Genomic DNA, 25176 nt, shown 5'->3' with positions numbered 1-25176 from the left:
GGGCCCCGCCGCGCGCCCCGCGCGCCCCGCGCCGCTCTCCCCGCCGCGCCGCCGCCTGCGCCCCGCGCCCCGCGCCCCGCGCCCCGGGCTCCGCTGCCGGCCCGCCCGCCACTTCCCAGCGCTGACGCGGGAGCCGCCTCCGCACCAATGGGGCTCGCGCGCCGCCGGGCCCTGCCCCTCCCCCAGGAAGGTGTGTCCCCGGTTTCCACACCTGAAACTTCCGAGGAGAGTCGGGTCCCTCCCTCCCGGCCGGGCGGGGAGGGGCGGGCCGCGGGTGGGGCGGCTGGGGCGGCCGGGCCTGCGCTGGGGACGGCCGGCCGGCGCCGGGGACCCGGAGGGGACTCTCGGGCCGAGACAGCATGTGACACTGCCCAGGTGGGTGCCCTCCTCCCCCGCGGCCCGTGGCTCGGGGCGGGCGGCCGGAGCGCCCCGGCGGAGGTAAGGGAGGCCCCGGGGAGGACGGGAATCCGGGCCTTCGCCCTGCGGCCAGCCCCGGCCGGGGTCGCGGGCCGCGGGCTCCGGAAATGGGGGGGGGGGGGGCAGGGCCGTGAGGCAGAGTTGGGGTGTGTGGCCGAGTACCCTGGTCCGAAGAGGAGGGAGGCTGCAGGAAAGCTCTTGCCTGAAAAACTTGCTTCCGGCCTGGTCCCCGCCTCGGAACCGGGCACCCTGCCCCCAGAAGGTCCCTGGGCCAATGGGCCGGGCTCTCCTAAGTCCCCGGCTCTGGGGAAACCTAACCCCCGTGGTGAGAATTAACTGAGACTCCCTTTGTGGCCCTATTGCCTCTCTAGACGTGTTTTATTGTCCCCTTTTTCTTACCCAGGCCTGGGCCTTCTTCCTTCATTTACCTTCCTGTGGATTTGCGTACGGTGGAAGGTGTATGCCCAAGTACACGCCTCTCCCTGCTCCCAAGGTGCCTGAACCCGTAAAAGTGACTCTTGCCCTGCCCCCGCCCTATTTCCCCATAAATTGGAAGAACTTCCAAAGCTTCTTGATTATGGTGACTTTGCATTCTGACGTTGGGGAGGTGGGAAGGGAGCTCTTGGAGCCGGGAGTTGGGGTGGCGATGCTAGAACAGCGCTGGTTCTGGAGCATCGCTTACGGTGGCCTTCCAGCACGACTGTCCCGGGAAGGCTAGTCCTGGTGCCAGCGGATTTTCAGATCTCAGGCCCCATCTCCTTCCTGGATCTCGGATTCCCAAGACAGATTTGGTCTCCTGTCTGCCTAGAAGTGAACTCTGGCCAGGACTCTCGTCAGGTTGAGGGGTAAGGGTGTGTCAGACACACCAGGGAGAGAACTTTCTTTTCCACTTTCTTGCCTCCTTTGCTCCCCAACTTGCATTCCCTGGTCTCGCATCCTTGGCTAACTCCAGAAACCCCAGCTCCCAACTAGACAGCTCCAGATGGGGCCTCTTTCTCAGGCTTCCTGTTTTATCTACACCAGAGCGTGAAGAAGCTCCTGGCCTAGACCCTAGCAAAGTGGGGATCATTTGTTAACAAATTTGGGTTGACGGAAACTGAAGCCATGTCTGTTGGGGGGGTTCTTGGGGACTGGGGAGGAGAAAGGGTGGGGGTATCAATTCTAAGAGAGACTGTTCAACAGGATTGCCTGTTAGTATCCTAGTGAGGAGGAGAGAGAAGTCAGGAGATACGAAGGGAGTCCCTTACAAAAACTAATGATGTACTCCTGTATGTTGGCTAATTGAATTTAAGTTTAAAAAAAAAAAAAAGAATACAGTAATTCTAAATATAGTCAGGAGTCGTCCAATGTTAGGGGTCCCCAGTGTGTATGGCTCCCCATAACGCAGTCTGTCTGAGGTTGACTAGAACCACATTAAGCGTGGCATCTGGTGGATAGACAGGCACATGTCATTCGTGGTGTCTGCAGTGGTCAGTCACTATGCGGTGTGGACAAGAATGGGGTCACACACGGAACATGGGTTGAACAGGAGCAAAGTCGCTCAAGTGTCAGTAGTGTAAACTCTAACAGGCGACTTACTGCATCTGGCGTAGACAGGGATGAGTCACTCTGTCTGTGGAGCGCACAGGAGCTGGTCATTTATAGTGTCTGCAAGGTGGACCCGAACAAGGTCACCTCAGGGTCTCTGTTAAGGACACAGAGAGGTGGGTCGCTCATCCTCACATTATCTCTGGGGATGGCACCAGGGCCACAGATATGTGGGGCATCCGTCGGCGTTGGTGTTCTGGGTCAGCCGATGGGGTCTACAAGACAGTGGATAATGTGGTATTTTCAGACTTTAGGGAACAGATAAGAGATGTTTATTACACTTTTCACTGGTTTGGTGGAGCTTTCCTCAAGCGGGTAGAACGCAGGTGTTAGCAGTTATAAGTCCAGAAAGCTGCTCTCATTTTCCTATCTTTGTAATATAATGTCAAACAGTGAATAAAGGCGCACATCCATATGGTGTTCTTAGGCTCTAACCCAGAAAGAGAACATTTTGATTTGGGAGATATTTTCCAAACGTGAGCAGCAGTATAAACAAGAGTGTAAATTCAGTCACATTGTAAGTTCTAGACTATCATAGTGATTTTTGGTGTCAGTCAGAATATTTGAACCTGGTGCTGCTAGAAAATCCAGGAAGCACGCTCCCCAAAAACACACGCGGTGCGCAACGCAGGTTCGAAGAACAAGCAGTGTGATGGGGAGGAGGATCTCTTTGAAATACAGTTGTCTGTCTGGTGATTAGAAATGGCCAAGAGCTCGTGTGCTGGGGGCTCCCAAGGAGATGCTGAGCTCTGTCTGTCACATACTGTGTTCATAGAGTGACTTGGGGCTGGAAAGTAGCGGCATGTGGACGGGGTCAGCAGATGCAAAATGTTTCTGGTCCAGAGGAAGGCCGGGTCACCACGATGCCATGCCCGGTCTTTGCGTGTGCTCAGATAAATAGTGAGTAGTCACCCCCGGTGGAGAAGGAGCTGAGGAGGGTGACCAGCACATGGGCAGGGCAGAAAGGCGCTCTCCTGGTGCCTTCTGCACATGGAACCATGTTTGGAGTTTTCCTTGAGCTTTCTCACCTTGTAGCTTTGTCATGCCTGATTGCAATCAGATCAGGACAGGATCAGGTACATGGGCCATAGAGTATGTTCTTCCTTCGTGGTAAACAGTGGCTGATCTGGTGACCTCCACTATTTCCAGATGGGTAAAGGCAGTGGTAGAAAATAGTGTCCGTGGGCTTGTAGGGGACAGACATGCGAGGCGTGACTGGAGCGGAACTGAGGGTACCCACGGACCCCAGGGCGCGTGGAGACACGGTCTGAGGGGAGCAGCAGATGTTCACGTGTTTAGGGGCCACCCGATTCGAGGACTTGAGCGTGTACTTGGGGGCAGGGCCAGCACAATACAGATGTGGGTGAGGCAAGACTTCAGGCGAAGTCACGCAGCCTCCTTAGGTAGGCGCCAAGTTTCAGAAAGTGTTTATGGTGAGCAACTGTAGTATTTAATGTGCGGTTGAGAGAACAGGGTCACGTCACAGTATCATCTCGTGATTATAGTGTTTTGCACTTGGGTCTAGAAATAGGGAGTCAATCACGCACTGTGTCAGGTAACTGGAAGAGGACACAAAAGTCCTTCCACACAAGTGTGCTTACGTTAGACGTGGCTCTTTGCCCCATATAGATGGTATCTATGTCTGTGGGGTGGCCAGGAACTTGTCGCACGCTGCCTCTGCAGGGTGGCTAGGGACCTGTCTGTTTGGTTATGTCAGGCTCTGTTGCATGGGAGCAGCAAGGCTGGCCTACTGTGTATGTGTGTGTGTGCGTATACGTGCGTGTGCTTGGGTGCTCATGCAAGCATGCTTGTGTGAAGGTGGATGCTTGTGTAGCAAGGACGGTGGGCATTTTGCGTGTGGGCTTCCATGTTAAGCCCAGAGAGGACAAGAGAAATATGTGGGTCAGGGGGGCAGCTTGGGTTCCACAGGCCCCCCGAGATCTTCTCTAGGCCAGTGACCTGCCGGCTTCTCGCAGCCGGGCTCCTGGTGTCCTATAGTAGACGGCCACCAGCAGGCTTCGGTTTGAGCTCACCTGTACCATTTGCTCAAGAAGTTTGAGCAAGAGCTTATGGGACCTCCGCTTTCCCCATCTGTAAGGGAGGCAGAGCTTCCTGGGTGTCTCTGAAGGACCTCCCTGCTCGTAAATCCTGTATTTCTCTTTTCTACTTTCTCCTCAGCAGTAATTACAATCCCTAACGCTTCTGTGACCCTGGAAGTTAACAGTGTACTTTTTAATGTTACCTAGTCTTCATTAGAAATCCTTGCAAAAGAGGAATTTAAACCCCTGCTAAAGGTAAGAAAATGGGTGTTTGCGTAAATTAATGTCTGCAAGTGTCTAAAACGATAGTGAGCAAAATTCACAAGATGCATACAAGGCAGGAGTAAAAACTGAGCAGCATGCTTTGGACTCTTCTTTCCTTCTGCATTCATGCGACACATCTTTGGGGAGGACAAAGTCAGCTGCCGGCAAGGAGACTGAGCAGTTAACATGGCAGCCTTTGTGCGCTCATGAAACTCACGCCCCAGCCTGGAAAACAGACATTAAATGTGTAATTACAAGTGCAGTGAGTGTGAGAGAAGCCAAGGGTGCGCTGGGCCAGTAAAGGATTCCCGGCTGAGGGGCAGCACACAGGGAGGCCCAGGGCGCAGGCGCAGGGGGCGGGGGTGCTGACCGCTGCGGAGGCCCCTGCCGGGGAAGGCAGAGGTCAGGCGTGGAAGGCGTGTAACCCAGACTGAACATTTGGGTTTCATCCCAGTCATCATCAGAGGCTACTGAGAATTTAAACTAGAAGTGAGGCACGGAAGCATCACTCCCATGCCGGCTAGAGAGCAGCGTGGTTTTAGGGCAAGAGGAGCTGCGTGGAGGCGGGTGGCCAGGCTGGGCCCCCGCTGCAGTGGCCTGGGTGAGAGAGGGCAGGAGAGCGCACCCCAGGGGCTAGCAGTGCGGGTGGAGAGAAGGGGACAGACTCGAGGGATACGTAGGAGGTTCGTTCAGCAGGACTTGACAGCAGGTTCCATCTGGGGAAGGTGAGCCAGGAGGGAAGCAACGCTTTAATTCCATCATTGAAAAGTACGTATTGAGGGACGCCTGGGTGGCTCAGTCGGCTCAGGTCATGATCCCAGGGTCCTGGAATCGAGTCCCACATCAGGCTCCTTGCTCAGCAGAAAGCCTGCTTCTCCTTCTGCCTCCTCTGCCTGTCGCTTCCCCGGCTTGTGCGCGCTCTCTCTCTCTCTCTGACAGATGAAGAAAGAAAACCTTAAAAAAAAAAAAAAAAAGAAATGAAAAGCATGTAGTGAGCTCTGAGTATGGGCCAGGTGTGGTGCTAGGTGCAGACAGTCGAGCACGATGGACGTTGATCTGGTGAAGCTTACCACCGTTGTTGGGGCTAGATGACAAATCGAAATACACATGTAGTTGTAATTGTATACATGTTGCGGAGGAGGAGTGATGCGCATGAGCACCGGTGAGTCCACGGAGAGGAGTGCCGTCCCCTGGTCGGAGGCCTGGAGAAGCTTCCGGAGCTAAACCAGGAGCCTGTGGTCTCACGGGTAGAAAGGAGGAGAATCTCTAAAGGCAGTGGTGCCAGACTCCGACAAGAGCCACCACACTAAGTGTCCTCGGGCGTCAGCATGGGTGATGGTGGGGGGGTGGGCAGTGTGGGGCCTGGAGAAGCAGGAGTGGAGGCAGCTGAGACGGGCAGAGGTGAAAACCTCGGCTCCTTCCACCGTTGAGGTGAGAAAGCCAGGGCTGTGCTGCAGCTGTGGGATGGCTCTGACAGAGAGGGGGATGGTGCGAGAAGAGACAATCCGTCGCAGGAGGTGACCAAGAAGACCAGCTAAAGAACACGGGACGGAAGGGGAGGGAGGGACACCTGTTGGGCCGTCAAGGCAGGAAGAGAGAAAGAGTGAAACTCAGGGTGCTCCGAATCGCCAGGAACTGAAGTAGTTCCTCTCCGTGGGTTTCTAAATTCTTTGCAAGGTGGGAGATGATGTTTTCTGCTGGAAGTGAGAAGGCAGGTGGGAAGCTCAGACTTTTAAGAAGTGATGGGAAGAGTTCACAAGGTTGTCGGAAGCAGGGGGCAGTAAGCTCGTGAGGGCAGCACCGTGTCGTGGACCTGGCTGAGGGGGTAACTTCTGTGCCTACTGCAGTTCTAGTCTGGTTAGTCTAGTTATCTTTCTGCTTTATAACAGCTGCTTCTGTAAACATTTTTTACTTTTAAGATTTTGTTTGGTGGGGGGGCAGAGGGAGAAGGAGAAGCAGACTCCCTGCTGAGCAGGAAGCCCAACAGGGTTGGGGGGGTTCCATCCGAGGACCCTGGGATCAGGACCTGTGCCCTTACCGACTGCAGCACCCGGCGCACCTACGACAGCTGCTTCTGTAATGGAAGACAGAATTGCTCATTAGTTACGAGGCGCTGCTGGATACCATGCAAAATAAGATGAGTCAGGTCCAGACGGTGCCTAGGGAGATCACACGACCCTTTCGTGCCTCGGACACTGGCTGCAGGGGCCAGGCCCATTTTAATGCCCTCGGCAGCCTGAGGAAGACCACCCCGCTCCTTGCTTCTCTGGGCTGTTGGGTGTAGGGTGTGTCGCTCACGGTGTCTGGCAGTTATACAGGCCTGAGTCACGCTCGGTGTCCAAGAGGAGACAGGGAGAGACAGTATGACATCATACAATCTCGAGAGTAATGACCACTGGGAGTGCTCCCTGCTCTTTGACAACGGTCTTACGCTCTCATTTAATCATTTATTATCTGTCTCCTCCACAAGACAGCAGGCTCCACGAGGACACAGTCTTGGTCTGTCTTATTTACCGCTGAATGCCCTGCCCTTAAGGAGGTCACCTGGTAAATATTTATTGGGTGAATAAATCAGTGATAGATTCATAGAAGCTGTCGCTGACCCTGTTGACAAAGAATGACTGGAAATGGATGCAAGGGAATGTGCCACTCGTGTTCTCTGTGGTGTGTCCCTTTGATCGATACAAGCGGAAAGGGTGATACAAACTGTGTTCTGTTCCCCTCTAGGGCTCAGCCCTGATGGAGGCTGAGGAGCCCCAACATGGGGTCTTGACCCCCATCCCTGCCTTAGCGGAGCTCAGTGTTACCCCAGAAGCTCTCAGGAGAAGCCGGCAGACCGCTGCCTTGAGACCCGAAGCTCAGGAAGGCTGGGAGCCGTCCTCCGCGTGGGCAGAGGGCCGAGGGCTCTCAGAGACCCAGCGGGGAGCCTCAAGGGATGTGAAGAGCTGTGCAACCAAGAGTGTGACGTCTTTCCCCAAGGAAGCCCCTGCGGGTGCAGAGACCACCCAGGAAGCCTCCGTGGGCGAGATGGGGGATACCCCAGAGTGCCAGGAGCTGGTGCCTCACAGCCCGACCGGTGGGGGGGCGAGGACGCCGACGCCCTCCGAGCTCGGGCCCTGCCTTGTTCAGGGTGAACATCTAGACATGGCCCCAGGATCTGGTGAGCTGGGTGGTGGCGTGGAGATGGAATTTCGACCAGAACCCACGTCCTCGACTGGGGAAACGGGACATGCAGAAGAGGAGGAAGCTTTTCCAGACGCCTCTGCTCAGCCCAGATTTGGTCCTTCCTGTGAACAGTGCCCAGAAGAGACCCACCAGCCAGGAGACTCTGTCAGGCACAGGGAAGAGCCGCAGCTCACGGCGGCACGAGAAGGTCCAGGGAGCGGGGGACCCGAGTGCCTTCTAGCGGCCGAGGGGCTGGGGGAGCAGGGACCAGCAGACGCGGGCTTCCAGGAGGAAGCAGCTGTCGGGGAGGGTGGGCGTTCAGGGGAGCAGGAGCAGAAGGGGGAGCAGGGTGACCGTACCGAGGGAGAGCAAAGGCTGAAACAGCAGCAGAGACAAGGTGATCCGATGCCTGCAAGACAAGGAGAAAGAACGGGGCTTTGTGGGGACTCGGAAGGTCTACACTGTCGTGAGCAGGAGATGAAGACTCAGGGCCAGGGAGATCCGCCGCAGGGGGAGGAGGGGAAGAGGGAGTTCGGGGGGCCACAGGAGCGCAGCGTGGATGCTCAGAATGAGGAGAGGCGAAGCTTGGTGGGGAGATCAGGGAAAGGAACCGGAAGGCAAGAAGGTCAAGGTCTCCAGCGGAAAGTGATGTTCGCGCAGCGGCAGGAGGAGGAGCCGGGGAACTGGGATGGGGACCCGCTGCGGCGAGAGGCCGGAGAGCGGAGTACAGAAGAGGGGGAGGCACGCGATGGCCCCTCCACACAGGCTCCGGTAGCCTCTGAGGTCTCTCCCTGTGACTTGTTTCTAGACACCTGTCATCCCAAGACCAGTGTTCCTGGGACTCAGAGGGAGCCTCGGGCTGAGGAACCACTGCCTGTAGCTCCGGTGCCTGCACTGGAGTCAGGACAATGGTCCTCCCAGCCCGTCTCTTTACCAGGCTCTTTCCCTGCGGGGGAGTCACCGGATCAAGAAATAGCTCTGGACAGCCAGCAGGAGGGATCCGAGCTGGGGAAGGGGGCAGTGTTCACCCAGGACACTGAGCTGGTCTCTGCCGGTACATCGGCAGCTCCTCCGAGGACACCCGGGGCAGCTCCTCCGAGGACACCCGGGGCAGCTCCTCGCAGTCCTGCCGACGTCTCCCCGAGCACAGCCACACCATCATCTGCCAGCCCCCCCGTCGCCTCTTCCAGGAGGGAGTCCTCTCTTGCTGCACATTCTTCAGAAACCTCCAGAGCATCTGTTTGGACCAACAACACATCTCACGCTGAGGCTTCTGAGACTCCCCCAGCTCCCCTCCGTGGCTTCCTGACTACAGAGGCCACCGTGGAAATATCCACCAGCTCCAGCCAGGCCAACCCTCCGAGCCCCCTAGGCCACTCCACAGGGGCTTTCCAGCACCTAAGGAGCCACTCCTTCCCAGGCTCTCATAGGACAGAGCCAACTCCGGACCTGCTGGGACTCTCACTTTCCTTCTCCCATTCAGAGTTGCCCCAGGAGGCCTCCAAACCTGCCATCTATGGCTCTGTGATCCCAAGAAGGGACAGGAAAAGTGGCAGGGACGGCAGGATCATTCCAGAATCCCCTAGTTCATTATCTGCTCTGGGGCAGGACTCTCAAGAATTCACCTCAGATCCAGAAAGATCCGGGAGTCCCTGCAGCACCCAGCCATGTGGCTCCCGACACACTTCAGCCTGTGCCCCGGAATCTAATGCCTGTGGCTCTTCCCCACCCCTTGTCTCTGTAGATGCGAGGATCCACGAACCTCTGCCCCCTCCTCCCCCAGAGAAGAGGCGTGTCCACCCCTCCATGGTAGAGAGAGACAGCCATCTCCACGCAGGAGTTCCCATGCTGAAGCGGTGTGGCCAGCCTCTTCCTTTGGCCCCAGGTTCGGGGCTACATGGTCCCCCCAAAGGCCCACTTCCGCCCGTTCCTGACTCCCTTGTGGCAAGGCAGCACCGACCTCTGCCCTCTACCCCGGACACTCCCCACCCTACTCAGACCTCCCCCTCCCACAGGCTGAGATACAACAAGCCATTACCCCCAACCCCGGATTTGCCGCAGACCCACCATTCTGTTCCTTCTTCTAGTAGCCCAAGGACCTACAGGCCTCTACCCCCTGTCCCTATTGTGGATGCTCCCACTGAACCACCCCCATTACCCCCGAAGTCCAGGGGGAGGAGTAGGAGCACTCAGGGAGAACTCATGAATTCAGGGGGTCAGGGCAAGCCAAGGCCCATTTGTCCGGAGCGGACAGTCGCCACTCCCCATTCTGGTGGACGTACCTCCTGGCCCCCAGCCATGGGCCGATCAACAGACTCCTCGGCCCCCACCAGCAGGAGCAAAAGTGAAGGGGCCCCTGGCATGGCTTTCAGCAACGTGGCAACCCTTCTAAGTCCCTCTTCCCCAACCACCCCCTGGAGTCTGGAGCTCCCGGGACCCACTTCTGAACCAGGACCCTCAGAAGAGTCAGGGGCCCCTGGCAGAGGATCTTTGAGAAGAACAGCCCCTCAGGAAGGAGCCAATGGCCTGAGGAGGTTGGATGTAGGCCAGGCAAGGCAGCCGGCAAAACTCAGCCATCCCCACCTGGAGAAGGCGTCCAGCTGGCCCCACCGGCGGGACCCAGGGAGACCACCGGCGAGCAGCAGCGGGCAGGTTGTAGACCCTGGTGAGGGATCCAGTAGGCACAAGGGCTGGAACCGCCAAGGCCTGCGCCGACCTTCTATCTTGCCTGAGGGCTGTTCAGGTAAGCGACCCGTGGAGCGTGGTCAGCTCCTGGCGGACCAAGCTTTCTCTCTCAGCACCGCACCCATCTCTGTCCCCAGGGCCTCTACTGTTCCCTCTGTGACTTCACTCATGCACATACCCAATGTCAACACAGAGGGAAGCCCTTGAAGACCCCACTGAGCTCCCTGCAATGCTCTCCCTTCTCCTTCCCCGCGGTCTCTCTCACCCAGCCGCGGTGGCCTTTTACTGTGTATCTGCTTTTCCCAAGGTGGTTGTGGATGTCCCCACCTCCCCTCCGTGACGCACACACTCTCCAGCTAGCAACACCTGCTGGATGTCCTCCTTGTCGTAGAGAGGACATCCTCTTCTTGTCCACTTCACATCTGCTACCGGGGATGGGCCCGCCCCTGGTAAAACAGTGTGCTCGAGTACGTTCTACTTCGGCACCGCTCCCCGGCACAGACTCCCAGTTAGCCCTTCTGTTCGCTCACGTGCCTGCATCTCCTGCTCTAGGTCTTACCTTCTTGGGCTCTCTGAATGTCCCTCTAAAATCTCAGTGACTTCCCCATCTCCATTTCCAGATACAAGAGGTCCAGCCGTAGAAAAAGTGCTTGGCCCTTCAGACACCATTGTTTTTCGGTGAGTCACCTTCTCTCCTGACGGACACGCCTGGACTGTCCTTTCTTAGGATCCTGAGATTTCCGTTAGCTGACAAGCATTTGGGGACACTGTGCCTTCCCGGGGTGGGCAGGGTAAGAGACATACACCAGGACTCCAGGGTAAGGGCATCCTTTCTCTGCCCGGCTGTCGGCGGGCTCTGACCCTCCCATCCCCCTAGGTTCTTGACCATGAACGAAACCCCCGGTTAAAGTGCAACATGACGTCCAAGACAGCTCTGAACTACCTCAGAGTGGGTCAGGCCGCAGCTTGCCTCCCGAGGGGATGTGGCCCTCACATCCCAGCCCGTGTCTCAGGGGTCGGGAGACTGTCTCATCTCCGGTCACCTAGGGCTTCTCTGCCTCAGTGTCCAGCAAGCCCCCAGAGCCGCCCTTGCCTCCACAGGGAGAAGAAACCAAAGGAGGTCATGGGAGGCTTTTCGAGACGCCGCTCGAAGCTCATCAACTCCTGTGAGTCCCTTGAAACCGAAGTAGACCCCCATGGCGTTCCGCCCCAGACGAGCTCCTGGCTGTCCTCAGCAGGGCTGTGACCTCTACAGGGGAAAGGATCTCTGGGACAGTCAGAAGCAGCTCGGTGGCTTCTGTCTTCGAGCCTCACCCTCCCTGCCTCCCTGATTCTCTCCCTCTGCCGTGCTTCTGTGCCCCTGTAGCCCAGCTGCTGTACCAGGAGTATAGCGATGTGGTTCTGAACAAGGAGATTCAAAGCCAGCAGCGGTTGGACAGCCTGGGAGAGGCGACCGGGCCGGCCTCCCCCCGGCAGCCCCGGAGGACCCTGGTCTCCTCAGAGTCTTACCTGCAGCGCCTGTCCGTGGCCTCCAGCGGCTCCCTCTGGCAGGAGATCCCCGTGGTCCGCAACAGCACCGTGCTGCTCTCCATGACCCACGAAGACCAAAAGCTACAGGAGGTACCCGGTGGGCGGGAGCGGGGCGGGGCAGGGGGTGCTATCGAGGGAGAGCAGAGTCTCCTGACTTCCTCCTCGCTGCCACCGCCACCGGCAGGAGCAGGCTGTCCCCATGACACGCTCTGTGCCCGCCACAGCGGTCGCTTGCCTTCACTGGGGGGGGCATCTGGACTGCTTTCGGGGTGTCAGCACTGGCCCTCCTCCCCACGGCCACAGGCGCTTCCTCCTACAGTTGCTGACTGGGGCTCACACAAAGTGACCGTGGCCTTGAGTCTGTTGGGAGGAATGCAGAAATGATCCCTTCACAGCCGCTTCAGGCTGGACTCAAATCTCCCTCCTCAGCTGGGCTTCCACACTGCGCGGGAGCTTTTCTCTTCCACCAAGGCGTGTATGTGAGTGGCTTTTCACTGTGGCCCTTGCTCGGCCTCGGCTCGGTCCGTACACCCAGCGGCAAGACTGTAGTAGAGGCTGCTTGTCGGACGTTACAGGATGTTACAGGGGTACGATTACTAGGTTTCACCTGGAGGGCTTCTCTTTTTTTTTTTTTTAAGACTTTATTTTTTTATTTATTTGACAGACAGAGCTCACAAGTAGGCAGAGCAGCAGGCAGAGAGAGAGGAAGGGAAGCAGGCTCCCCGCTGAGCAGAGAGCCCCATGCGGGGCTCAATCCCAGGACCCTGAGATCATGACCTGAGCCGAAGGCAGAGGCTTTAATCCACTGAGCCACCCAGGTGCCCCTCAAGGGCTTCTCTTAATAGTTCACCTGACATGGGTCAGAACCCTCTTCCCAGGAAGACGACCCGGCACCATGGACAGGCATCATGGAATCATGCGTACATACTGGGCTCTGGAATAAATGACCCGGTCGTGAGGCCCACTTTGCTGTTTGCTGGCAGTTTAACTTTGGTCACATCGCTTGATCTTTCTAACCTTCTGCTTTCTCATCTGTGAAACTGGGTCACAAAAAAGGGTGAGTGCGTAGTGCGTAGCAGTCACTCCGAGAATGTTCTCTGTTGTACTGTAATTTCAAGTCAGGCCCCCCGGGTTTGAATCCTGGCGTCAGCACTTGCAGGCCGTGTACCTTCAGGCAAGTTATAGAACCACCAAACCTCAGTTTCCTGGTCTAAAGCTTGAGGATAACGTCTGTCTTTCAGGATTGCTGTGTGGTTTAGGTGAAGTATCCGTACCTAGCTTTTAGCGTGCTCTACTAGTTTGGTGCATCTTAGTGCCGTGTTCCCCCCCTTTCAGAGGTGGGAAGGAGTCAGATGTTGGCCAGAAGGACTTACGGATGAACAAACAGAGGCCACTATAAATGTTTAGGTTTTTTGGAAGCTCAGACTTGGGGGCCTTTTAATGACCTCAGCTTTCAAGTACATGAGGGTTACGTAGAAAATCAGTGACCTGCCCAGTGCTTACGGACCCAATGGCAGGACACAATATGAACCCTCGCTCTCTGTCCGCAGCTCCAGCACACCGGGAAAGTCCCCCAGGCCTCCCCGGCCAGCCTGGTCCGCTGTTCTGAGAAGAGAGGCCTCTTGTGTGCACACAGTCCTTCCATGAAACAGCATCGTGGGTGCACAAGCACAAGGTGCTTGCACCAGCTCCATTTCTTTTGACTGTCACCACATCTCTGTGACATGGGGGTCACTGTACCTACACAAAAAGACAAAAAACCTGAGGATCTGTGAGGTTAGCTGAGCCACAGTCAGTGAATGTCGGAACCGGTATTCAAACGTAGCTTGTGTCCCCGTTCAGTGTTGTCTGTGATGGTCCTCAGCCAGGTGTGTGTGTGTCTTCTCTTGTCTTTTCTGTCCCTGCATCTACCTTGAAGCCGCGTGCTTGGGTGGAGAACCTGAGCAGCCCCCGTGGAGGAGGGCGGGCCCGGGAGCCGCGGCGCCGCCTGCTGGAACCTCCGCCTAAGTTCACCGGTGCTGGACCATCTCCATGAAGCCACAGCAGCACACCCTGTGCTCACATCTCCTGCTTCCTCCCGTCTCTCCTCAGGCCCCAAATGACCTTCACCCACTAAATCTGTCCCTCTTTCAAAGTTCCTCGGCGCAGTGGGTGAGCCCGCCATTTCCTCCGTTACCAAACTCCAGAACCAAGACATTAAATGTGACTCTGGAGGCTCGTTCAGGCCCCATTTCCAGCAAAGAACCAAGTTCTTCCAGATCTGCCTCCTCAGTAATTAGGAAGCTGGCCCGCCTCTCCCCACCCCCATGGCCATTCAGACCCGTCCGTCACCTGGAATGACTGGGGCAGTTTCCTAACGGGGCTCCCTGGCCCCCCTCTACTGCTCTCCACAAAGTGCTCAGAAATACCCTTTATGAAAACCAGATCTGACCAAGGCATTTCCCTACACGAAGCCTCTTTTAATCTTCCCATTGCCTCAAGTCCAAGCTTTGTTTGCGCAGCCCTCTGACCTCTGTCCGCCTCCCCAGCTTCGGCTCTGCCGCCGCTGCAGCATAAATGCTTGGTTCCCAAAATGCCCCATTTATTTGAGCTTCTGGAAAGTATCTTTTTCTCTTGCACCTGTAGGGGCTTGTACTCATTCTTCCCTCGGGCTCCAGGGCTCTTTCCTTATCCTCCGGATACCGCACTGGGCTCTGATGTGGCCGTGAGCTGTGGGAGGAGGAGCCGTGTTCCCGCCTCTGCCCCCAGAACGTTATGCAGTGGCTCACGTACACCGGGGACTCAATACCTATTCTATTTATTTATTTATTTATTTATTTATTACAAGATTTTATTTACTTATTTGACAGGCAGAGATCACAAGTAAGGCAGAGAGAGAGGAGGAAGCAGGCTCCCCTGCTGAGCAGAGAGCCCGAGGCGGGGCTCGATCCCAGGACGGCAGAGGCTTTAGCCCACTGAGCTACCCCGGCGCCCTCGATACTTATTTTTTTAAATCAATCTCCTCTACACCTTCCCAGGCCAAATTCGAGCTGATCGTGTCAGAAGCGTCGTACCTGCGCAGCCTGCACGTGGCCGTGGATCACTTCCAGCTGTCCGCCCCGCTGCGGGCCACCCTTTCCAACCAGGAGCACCAGTGGCTCTTCTCTCGGCTCCAGGACGTGCGCGACGTCAGCACCACGTGAGCGTCCTCTTTAGCCTGTGAACCATCGCTGCTGCTGCTGCTGCTGCTGCTGCTGCTGCTTCTCCTCTCCTGGCAGCCCTGGTGGCCAGTGCCTTGGGGGTGGGGAGAGCAAGGACGAGGAGAGGGGCGGGGGGCGGACAGATCCATTCATCGATGAACAGACATACAGACAGTGCTTCCGAGGTTGCAGACGGGGTGTCCTGTGGGCAGGCTCTGCACAGAGATGGGCTGTGGGAAACAGGGAAAGATCAGAAAGCCAGAAAAATTTAAAAAGACTAGGAAATGGACTGTAAGGATCAGAGGGTTATATGGGGGCAAACTAGGGATTGCCCCGGACAGCAGGGGCACGGAGCTAAGAACAGGCCGTAGAAGTCACCGACAAGGAGAAGGAAGGAGTCACCCACTCAAGGAGTAGCAGGGCTCAGCCCACGGCTCGCAGGAGGCTCACGAGCCTCAGGCGACTTGTGTCGATGCGGCGCAGGTTCCTTTCAGACCTGGAGGAGAACTTCGAGCGCAACATCTTCACCTTCCAAGTGTGTGATGTCGTCCTGAACCACGCTCCCGGTTTCCGCCGGGTCTACCTGCCTTACGTCACCAACCAGACCTACCAGGAACGTACCTTCCAAGGCCTGCTGTAAGACCTCCTCCCCGTCCGCTCCCCCTGTGGGCTCTGCAGTGACCTTGCCGCAGAACCCCCCAGCCCCAACCCTGAGTCGTGTCCCCAAGGCACGTGTTCTCGTGCCCGCTCGGAGCCCAGCCGCGACCCATCTTTCAGACGCCCCCGCCGCAGACATAGCCCTGCGGGTCCGCTCCCCGGGCCGCCGCCGCGCCTCCGGTCCTCTCCAGGTCCCTCCTCACTCGCTGCCCACACAGGACCAGCAACAGCAGTTTCCGGGAGGTCCTGGAGAAGCTGGAGAGCGACCCCGTCTGCCAACGCCTTTCCCTCAAGTCCTTCCTGATCCTGCCCTTCCAGCGGATCACGCGCCTCAAGCTGCTGCTCCAGGTACAACGGCCCCCTCCGGGCCTCTCCCCTCCACCCGAAAAGGATAATCTCAGGGAGCCCCAAGGCACGGCCCTGGCCATTCTTCTGCCCCCTCTCCCACACCCTGTGGACGCCGTGTGCCCTCTCCCCACGGCCCACACCCTTCTTCCTCCGGGTGAATTGGCTGCAGAGAATTTGTTCCCAGACTTCGTTAGCCAACCCTCAATTTCCTCTTCCTGGTCTCCCCTCCCTTCTTTCCCTCTGGCGCCTGCCTCCTGTTTGTTCTATAGAACATTCTGAAGAGAACACAGCCGGGCTCTTCCGAGGAAGCAGAGGCCACCAAGGCACATCATGCCCTGGAGGAGGTAAGCAGCCACCCTCACTCAGACCCCTTGACTGGCCTTCTCAGAGATTTCTTCTTCTGCACAGTCCCATGACTCCAGAGAGCACAGGACCATGCCAGTGGGATTGCTCAGCCACCTCAGGAACCCTCTGGAAGTTCCCTCAGGAACCTCCAAACACCCTCTCCCTGGCCCCCTCCCCCTCTCCTTCCCACGCTGAGGACACTCCACACCAAGGGACTGTGCTCTCACTACCCCCATCCCCAGATTAAATCTTACATTCACTCCGCCCAGGAATGTCCCCTCAGGTCATACAAGGCTTCGAACTTCAGTCTGATGCTGCCGTCATGCCCTCCCAGCCTGCTGGAAAAAAACAGAGGCCGTCACAGCCAACCTCCAGATTTCTTGGAGGGGACTCCAAGGTCACAGCCTCTAACACAGTGCTCTTCTCTCTCCTCACCCTGCTCGACCCTCAGCTGATCCGGGACTGCAATAACAACGTCCAGAGGATGCGGCGGACAGAGGAGCTCATCTACCTGAGCCAGAAGATTGAGTTCGAATGCAAAGTGAGTGGGTCCCTTGCACCCCAACCTCTCCTGCCAGAGGTTCACTTCAGCATCCCCTACAGGGCACCCTCTAACGCCAAACCGCCGTTCTCACAGTGACCGGTGTCTGCCCTCACTCCTGCCTTCTCTTCTGTCCTGGCTCTGGGGCACCCAAGTGTCTGCTTCAGTCTCCAGAGTATTAAGTATTAAGTGAAAAAGGATAAACACAGGACTGCGTGTATTATGGCATACTATCTTTGGTGACCGAGTAGGAGGGTACAGATCTGGGTCAGTGTTTGCTTGTGTCTAATAGAGAAACTCTGGAAGGATACAGGGAAACAAAGGACAGTGGCCGCCTGGCGGGGGGTTACCTGAGGGGAAGAAAGTGCGTTCAGGAAGTGGGCAGGTGAGGGAGAACTGACCAGGGTAAACCTTTGTGAGGATACGTTTAGTGCTTAAGCCATTGAGTATTTTACCAAGTCTTTGCCTACTCTAACCAAAGCAATATGAAATTAATTCCAAATACAGGGCCAAAAGCTCCCATCAAAATACAAATGTAAATAAACATTCCTCACTCAGATTCCTCCTCAGAGCAGGGAACTGTGCTTGCTTCCCTCGAAGAGCGGGGAAGATCCCTGATGCGCGTGTTCTTGTCGTCCAGGACCCTTGTCTGCACCGGCTTCCGGCGCCCAGCAGACCCCACCTAGTTCTCCGTAGTCTCCGTCCCACACACGCCTCCACCTGCTCCCCTCCAGGGGCCGGTCCGAATCAGAGAAAGAACAGATGTCAGAACCGACCAAGTCTTTAAAGATTTTTTTTTTTTAATTTATTTGACAGACAGAGCTCACAAGTAGGCAGAGAGGCAGGCAGAGAGAGAGGAAGGGAAGCAGGCTCCCCGCTGAGCAGAGAGCCTGTTGTGGGGCTCCATCTCAGGACCCTGAGATCATGACCCGAGCCGAAGGCAGAGGCTTTAACCACTGAGCCACCCAGGCGCCCCGACCAAGTCTTTTAACTTCTAAGACACTCAGCTCCTGTTCCCTGCCTTACAACCTCACATGCCCTGATGGGGGTCTCCCAGCCCCCCCTCAGTTCAGGCTTCCTGGGCTCACTCTCTCGTGTAGTCACTGTCTCGGGTTGGACCACAGGCACCTGCCACTTGCCTGTGCCGTGGACGCGGGCGCCGCACGGCAGTAGACAGTGGTAGGCAGAGGGCTCTGAGGGAAACAGCGGTTGGGTCATGAGCAGGAAGGAGGACCCGGAAGAGGTGTCCGTGGTGGCACTCCGGAGCAAGAGGCACGTGGGGAGGGCAGGACTGAGGAGGGCTCACGCTAGCCCTGTCCGTGACACTGCCTTTGTGTCTTCCTCGCGCTGCAGATATTCCCGCTCATTTCACAGTCACGCTGGCTGGTGAAGAGCGGAGAGCTCACCGCGCTGGAGTTCAGCCTCTCCCCAGGGCTGCGAAGGAAGCTGAACACACGTCCGGTCCACCTGCATCTCTTCAACGACTGTCTGTTGCTGTCTCGGCCCCGAGAGTCAGTGGCCGGAACGGGAGGCCCGGGCACAAGCGGGGAATGGGATGAAGCAGGAGGGCAGGACTCACGGGGGCAGAGAAGGCTCGTGGGCCTGGAGGAGCCCTCCTCGGTGGCTCAGCCCGTGGGGTGCAGGTCCTGGCCTAGAGAAGAGAAAGAACGGGGAGCCCACCGGATTCTGTCCCGAGATCACGTGGCGGGGCTTGTACTGTGTTCCGGACACAGAGCAAAATGGAGCGAACTAGCTTACCACATTCTCAAATCAAGTTTATTTGGGCTAGACTCTGCCTTAGCGTAGACGTTCTTAGCCAGTTCCAGATCCGAACTCTTTGGTTCTAAGGGCCTTGGAAAACGTATGTTGGTTCTGTCTCACCAAGTCTTTAACGTGGTGAAGTAGTCCTTGCAGTAGACCCATGGTTTGCCAGATTGGTGACAAATCCCCGGGGGACTCTGGAGCTACCATCTGGGGAGCGAGGCAGCACCATCCCCTGGTGTTTGGGAGCATGTGCAAACTGCAAAGGATAGGGATTTTGAATCCAGAGACGGGAGGGTAGATGAAGTTTAACAGTTACAGAACTGGGTTGACGAGCCTTGTGTTTCGCAGGGGTAGCCGGTTCCTGGTGTTCGACCATGCTCCCTTCTCCTCCATCCGCGGGGAGAAGTGTGAGATGAAGCTCCACGGACCTCACAAAAACCTCTTCCGACTCTTCCTGCTGCACAACGCGCAGGGCACCCAGGCCGAGTTCCTCTTCAGCACGGAGACCCAGTGAGATGGGGCCGGACAGGGGCTGGGGAGGACAGCCTGGGAAGGAAGTGGGGCCGGGGCAGAAAATGGGCCCAGAAAACAGCCACAGCCCTGTTTACCCTATTCTGGTCTGGGGGGCATCCATAGGGCACCCCAAGTCCGAACTCTTAGAGCTAAGAGACACCTTGCAAGAGATAGGGTAGGAAGGGTGCAGGGTTACTACCAAAGTTTATCTGCTTTATGCTCTTCAGTCAAGAGAGACAAAGTCTGCAAGACAACAGGAAGGCGGTGGGCCGGTGTGCAGTGACTAAAGGACTGAATTACTGATGTCCCCGAGTGGCCACGTGTATAAGCCAGAATCTCTTCAGTCCCAAAGGCTGGTGGACATACAGGGGAACAAGACCAGCGCTGGGGTGTCTCCAGCTCGCTTTACCTTCCACCTTCCAGCCCTCTCCTCTGTTGAACGGAAATCTGTGGTGCTGAGAACTTTGACATGCTCATCTTTTTAATAATAATAATAATAATAATAAATATATTCACACACACATACATACATTTTGGAGAGTATTAAAGAATAATACCTATAAACCCTAGTATACAGTACCTAAAATAATGAACAACTACAGCACCGTAACTACTATTGCTGTTGTAAGAGATACAAGAAGCCTCTTCTTTAGAAGTTTGACATGACACCACATGGTCCAAGGACCATCGTGTTGTGGACACTTTTCAGTTTTGTCTCTCGGAAGACCCCTCAGGGTAGGTTCAACCATACCTGTCTTCACTTCTGGAACATGGGGGCTGACATTAAGGGTTTGTGTACAAAATGTCACCGAAATCAAGCAATCAGATACAGACTCGTATTCTTTATTTAGCGTTTTGGGCAGCATCTTCCTGGAATAGAAACAGTGTCAGCTCTCAATGACTCCAGTGTTTTTGGAAGCAGAGCCTCACATAATACAAAATCCTTCAGATAATTACAAAATCAGTTTGGGTTATATTGCGTGATGAAAAAAATAACAGATAGAGTTCCCTGACCTAATTATGATTACAAAATAATTTTTATCTCTGAGATGTTTGATGGAAGGGAGGTGGGCGGTAGAGTATGGAGAATTATGCAAAGGCATAGAGGGACTCAACTGAGATGAGCATTTTGCTCAGCACAAAATGGAAAATCTCATGTGCATAAATCGACAGTTGACATTAAGAGGATAAGCTTAGAAAGAGAAGGAGAAAAGCAAAGGGTGATAAACACAGTAACATACAATTCAAGATCTCGTGTTCCCAGGCTTGCAAAGTCCCATTGGCTTTTGTCCTAGATGTCATTGAACTAGGCGTTTTGAACCAGAGAGTTCTTTTCCCACAGTCATTCCCCTTCCCCATCTGGCTTTGACCCTACACCCCAGAGCTGCCGTTGAGGCATTGACCCCGCTTTGTTTCCTCAGAAGTGAAAAGCTTCGATGGATCTCAGCCTTGGCCATGCCCAGAGAGGAGTTGGACCTTCTGGAGTGTTATGGTGAGTGAAGGGATAAAAAGGAGAGGAAGAAGGCAGGGCTGGAAGTCACCTTCGGATGCAGGAGCTCAGGAGGCCGGATGCTAACTCTGAGACTCCCACTTACTGCTTCGGTCCAGAGGGTTAGAGTGGAAGTCTGGCCACTGGAGCTTAAGGCCCTGAGATGATCCACTTAAAACTACTCAGCACAGGGGTACTGCCTCCTCCTCAATATACTTCCTCTCTTGGGCAATAATTTGCTCTTTTTTCAACATTCGTCCCCTTAGGTCTATCCTGCTTAGATTTCACCTGCTTAAAGGTCTTGGAGAAATACGGGGAGAAAGTAGGGCTGGAGTGGGAGCTGTGGAAGAAAGCAACCTAGATTTGTCTTAACCACGCCCTCTCCTGTACAGAATGACCTGAGACCGCTGCCCTCAGCCCAGGCTTCCAGGGACCCCCAGGTAGCCATAGACACACACACACATATTATGAATGTGTTTTGCATTCATGTGAAGCCTGGATTTCTGGCTCTCATGTAAGCCCCACAGTTGTCTTCCAGTAAGAATTTCCTAATTGCTATCCAGAGAGGAACTGAACTCAAAGGAGCACGGGTAACTCAAAAAAGAACAAGCGAATACAAGGAACCTCGGAAAAGGAAGTAGGAGAACCAGGCTGTAAAGCGAGTCTTACTAACTTGTTCGTTCCGTGACCCGTCTGGGGGCCTTCAGCGTCCCTGTTGGAAGGAAGGCGAGATGAGGCTTCCTCCTTCGCTGTGGTCTTATAAATGGCAGAAGGAGATAAGCTTTAGAAAAAGAAGTGCAGATAATAATGGAGTGTTCTGTTTGTTTTCTGAGGGAACCAGCGAAGTGTGTTAATGTAGAAAGAGTGATAACCCCACGGAAGCTGGAATGCTTGTCAGTCAGGAGTCCTCTGAGGCTTGTTATCTTGAGCTTGAAAACTGTGGAAATTTCCTCTGGTTCACAAAAATACTGAGAAAGAGAAAATCCAGAATTTCCTGAGGAATCATCTTGGTCCACCCCGTCACTTACAAGGGAGGAAACAGAAGCTAGAGGGGGTTAAGGTCCGACCTGGAGGGCGTCCCTGGAGCCCACGGCTGCCTCTCTCCGTCCCGCGGCTGGTGGGGAAGGAAAGGAAGACGGAGTCACAGAATCCGGTTTTGCCGTCTATGTGGGGAAGCGGAACACAGACACAAAGCAGCTGGATAAGTGGTAAATGGGTTTGGCCTGGACAATTCCTTTTAAAGGAATTCAGAATCCACCGAAGACCAGAGTCAGGGAAAGGTCCAGAAGGAAGACGGGTCTTCCGCAGAAGTTGAGTATTCGTGATCATGAGTCACTGAAGGTGGTCACAAGCGTATTTCTCAATTCATCTTCCTTGGAGAGAGAGAATTTTGGATTCATTTCTGTTTTAGTGTTTCCATTTCCTTTTTGACTATTTTGTTTCCTGGTAGAGAAGGAAGATTTTTGCCGTGGCCTCATTTGTCTGTGACTTCCTAAAGCCTGAGCACTGCGTCTCACGAGTCCTCCTTCCAAACCCTTGTACTCCCCCTCAGGGCTCCGGCCACTTGCCTTTCCTAACTTCCCTTCACACTCTTCTCTTCCAAAGACTCCCCCCAGGTACAGTGCCTTCGAGCCTACAAACCCCGAGAGAACGACGAGTTGGCGCTCGAGAAGGCAGACGTGGTGATGGTGACTCAGCAGAGCAGCGATGGTAAGAGAGAACATGTGTGACTAAGCTGGGCGTCGGAGGCGGGATTCTCCAGGTGGACGGATTTGTTTCCTACCTAACAAAGTACCACAAGTGGGGGGACCTCAAAACAATAGAATATATTCTCTCATGGTTCTAGAAGCCAGAAATCCGAAATCAGATTGTTGCCAGGGCCATGCTCTCTCTGACATCCCTTCGGAAGAGGAGATGTCTCTTCGACCTTCTGGTGGCCTCAGGTGTTCTTGGCTTGTGGTAGCCTAACTCCAGTCACTACCTCTTTCTTCCCTTTCTTCCCCAATTCCCTCTTTTTATAAGGATGCCTGTGATACGGGATTAAGGCGCACTTGACTCAAGTGTGACCTCACCTTAACTTGACTAATTACACCTGCAACAACCCTATTCCCAAATCAGGCCACATTCTGAGGCACTTGCGGTTGAAATATCCATATATATTTTGTGGGAACACAGTTTAACCCACAAGAGTGGAGGAGGCCCAAGAGTAGGCAGCGGTAGACCTTGTCAGACCTAGAACAGCCAGTGTTAACCCGCAGGGAGGCTGGGGTTCCCATGCCCCGGGGTTTTCCAGTGCTTTCAGCTCGACCATTCAGAAGAGCTTTAGGGCAGGAGATCAGGGGGAGGTTTTTATGGTTATTCTGTCCTGGGTAATTCTTCTTCCCACCGATCCTGTGCCCCTAGGCTGGCTGGAGGGCATGCGACTCTCAGACGGGGAGCGAGGCTGGTTCCCTGTGCAGCAAGTGGAGTTCATTTCCAACCCAGACGTCCGTGCACGGAACCTGAAGGAAGCCCACCGAGTCAAGACTGCCAAACTGCAGCTGGTAGAACAGCGGACCTAGCTATTTTCTGGGAGGAATTCCCTGAACGTAAGGACAAGATGTTCCTGGAAGGGGCTGGCCCTAGAACCCTGCAACAGAGGCCTTCTGGGGACCAAGAAGCAGACCTTCTGAAAACTCGAGGACTCAATGCAGCTACCAGTCGCTGGTCCCAAACCTCCTTTCTGTGCTTTGTGCTTGGTGGAGGGATTTTGAGGGACTTTGCACTGGACTCTGAGAACCTTTTCTCATCAGAAAAGGAACAAATGGGGCCTCAGCCAAGGAACTTTACCTCTACTACCATATAGTACTTAAACATTCTCTGTTTCCAGAGTGCAGATTCAGGACTGACGTAAGTTTCCATCGTGGCTACAAGTTAAACAGAATCTGACCTCAGTCCACTGGATGGAGATGTTTAGGGGGGATTCGCACATCAGATGAGAGGGTCATCCTTGTCACCTCTAAGGTATCTTCCAACTCAAGAGATTTTCCATAATTATCGGTGTGAGGTCAGGGCATGCGTCTCTGGGATCTGTGTCTGTTGGTGGCAATGTGAGGGTAGTACTCTCTCACTCTAATAAACTTGGCACTTCTCTGAGTGTTTTCTTCTCAGACTCCTGAACCCTGAACAAGGTACAGAACATCACACCCCATGCGGATTCCAGGCCACTTGATTTTAGGTGCCATGAAAAACCAAGATGGTGCCTCGGTCACAGCAGATGCCGACTCTTGCTTTATGATTTCTAAGAGTTTGGGCGGCTTTTCTGATTGTTTTGGTCTCAAATGTTGTATAAGGACTTAGAAGGAACTGATGAGTGATGAAAATCCCATTCAAACCTCCTGTTTTATTGAACCCATAAATTAAGGCATAGGTTAGTTGGAGTGGATTTGGAAATCCTACTCAGACATTCACAGTTTTATGCTTTGGCTTGAATTACGGTGAAGGTATCTTCACAGCTGTTTCATCCTCTTTGTGAAAAGCAGTGTGTATAATGGAAGAGTCCTAGAACCCAAGTCAGGGGGCCACCTCCAGGTACTGCACTGCCATGACTCAGCCTGTCCATCCATGTCTCAGTTTCCTTAAATGCAGAAGACAGGGTTGGACCAAGTAACCACAAAGTCTTATCCAACTTTGCCAAATAAGATGAGAATCTTACTATATCCTAGTGGATTGTCTTTCTCAGTTGAAGAAGGTCACTCTATGTTATTTCTCACATAGAGACCTCATACAGCCATAGTGTAGTCATCTTTTAAGCTGAATCATTGTAGTCCTTTCCTGGACATTTACTGCTCTGTCTCATTTTTAGGAAACTCAGAAGTAGAATTGCATTGCAGCTTTGTGCGGAGGTAAAAATAATACAACAGACTTTGTCCTGTACCCAGTTAATGATGATTCCACACGATAGTATCACATTTGATAACACGTTCTGTTTTTTAATCCATCCTAAAATGTAAATTAGCTTGCTTAATTCTTAGGAAAGTTATCACTGTGTAACTAGGATGCGACTAATATTCACTTATCCTAAACCTACCAAAAAATCTAAAATAGGGATGGTTTTAGAGAAGTTCAGTTGACGTTTTCACTATTTTCATAAAGCCAGCTTTTTATTATTAATAATTGATAGAACAATATGTACATATTGTATTAATAGCAATAACAATTAATATAATCCAAATTATTTGTTCAAACCGGTATCTGAATACTGGCCATATGGCTCAAACAGACAGCTGTATCCAACCTTATATTTTATAAGCAAATTCTCCCTTATTTTCCCAAAGAGGTAAAATGTCAACTTCTGAATGATAAACAGGCAAATCATTTTTTTTGGTTGAATGACTGCTGCTTTGTGTGAAGTTGCTAAGGCTTTCTGAGCGCCTTTGAAGCTGACATCTGTAACACTAAAACTGTCTTTAGATATTTAATATGTATTCATTTAATTGGGTTACCATAATCTGGGAGATTAAAAGTCAGTTGGTTGCTCCCTGTCTTTAGATCCTTGGTTCTAAAAACAAAAGTGAAACAAACAAAAACTTAGACATGAGCCATCTCTACTCCGTTGAATTACTAAAGTTCCTATCCTTTGGGTTTTGGAGAACTAGGTACGGGTCTACTTCT

General features: G+C 54.1%; 1 protein-coding gene across 4 annotated transcripts; it reads left to right on the top strand.

Moving 5' to 3' along the window:
* The first annotated feature begins 259 nt into the window (after positions 1–259).
* ARHGEF5 (Rho guanine nucleotide exchange factor 5) lies at positions 260–23658 on the top strand. Of its 4 annotated transcripts, none has more exons than XM_082692219.1 (16): positions 260–375; positions 7035–7680; positions 8281–10215; positions 10778–10835; positions 11259–11323; positions 11524–11777; positions 14705–14865; positions 15350–15502; positions 15742–15871; positions 16141–16215; positions 16668–16757; positions 18111–18268; positions 18870–19031; positions 20456–20526; positions 22129–22233; positions 22927–23658. In XM_082692219.1, exons 2-16 carry the CDS (start codon positions 7047–7049, stop codon positions 23082–23084), a joined length of 4209 nt encoding a protein of 1402 aa, XP_082548345.1. In that variant the 5' UTR covers positions 260–375; positions 7035–7046; the 3' UTR covers positions 23085–23658. The 4 variants fall into 4 exon arrangements, with proteins under 4 accessions (XP_082548345.1, XP_082548343.1, XP_082548344.1 ...); XM_082692220.1 differs by having other exon boundaries at positions 262–438; XM_082692217.1 differs by having other exon boundaries at positions 7035–10215.
* Positions 23659–25176: the final 1518 nt, after the last annotated feature.

The sequence above is a fragment of the Mustela nivalis genome (assembly GCF_964662115.1).
Source record: "Mustela nivalis genome assembly, chromosome: 12".
In the NCBI taxonomy this organism is placed as follows: Eukaryota; Metazoa; Chordata; class Mammalia; order Carnivora; family Mustelidae; genus Mustela; species Mustela nivalis.
This window is presented reverse-complemented; position numbering and strand designations above follow the sequence as displayed.

Coding starts and splice junctions, on each gene's coding strand:
- ARHGEF5 (XM_082692217.1), top strand. CDS start 7,047: ATGGAGGCTGAGGAGCCCCAACATGGGGTCTTGACCCCCATCCCTGCC. Junction 10,216..10,777: donor CTTGCCTGAGGGCTGTTCAG/GTAAGCGACCCG, acceptor CTCCATTTCCAG/ATACAAGAGGTCCAGCCGTA. Junction 19,032..20,455: donor CTCTTCAGCACGGAGACCCA/GTGAGATGGGGC, acceptor TTGTTTCCTCAG/AAGTGAAAAGCTTCGATGGA.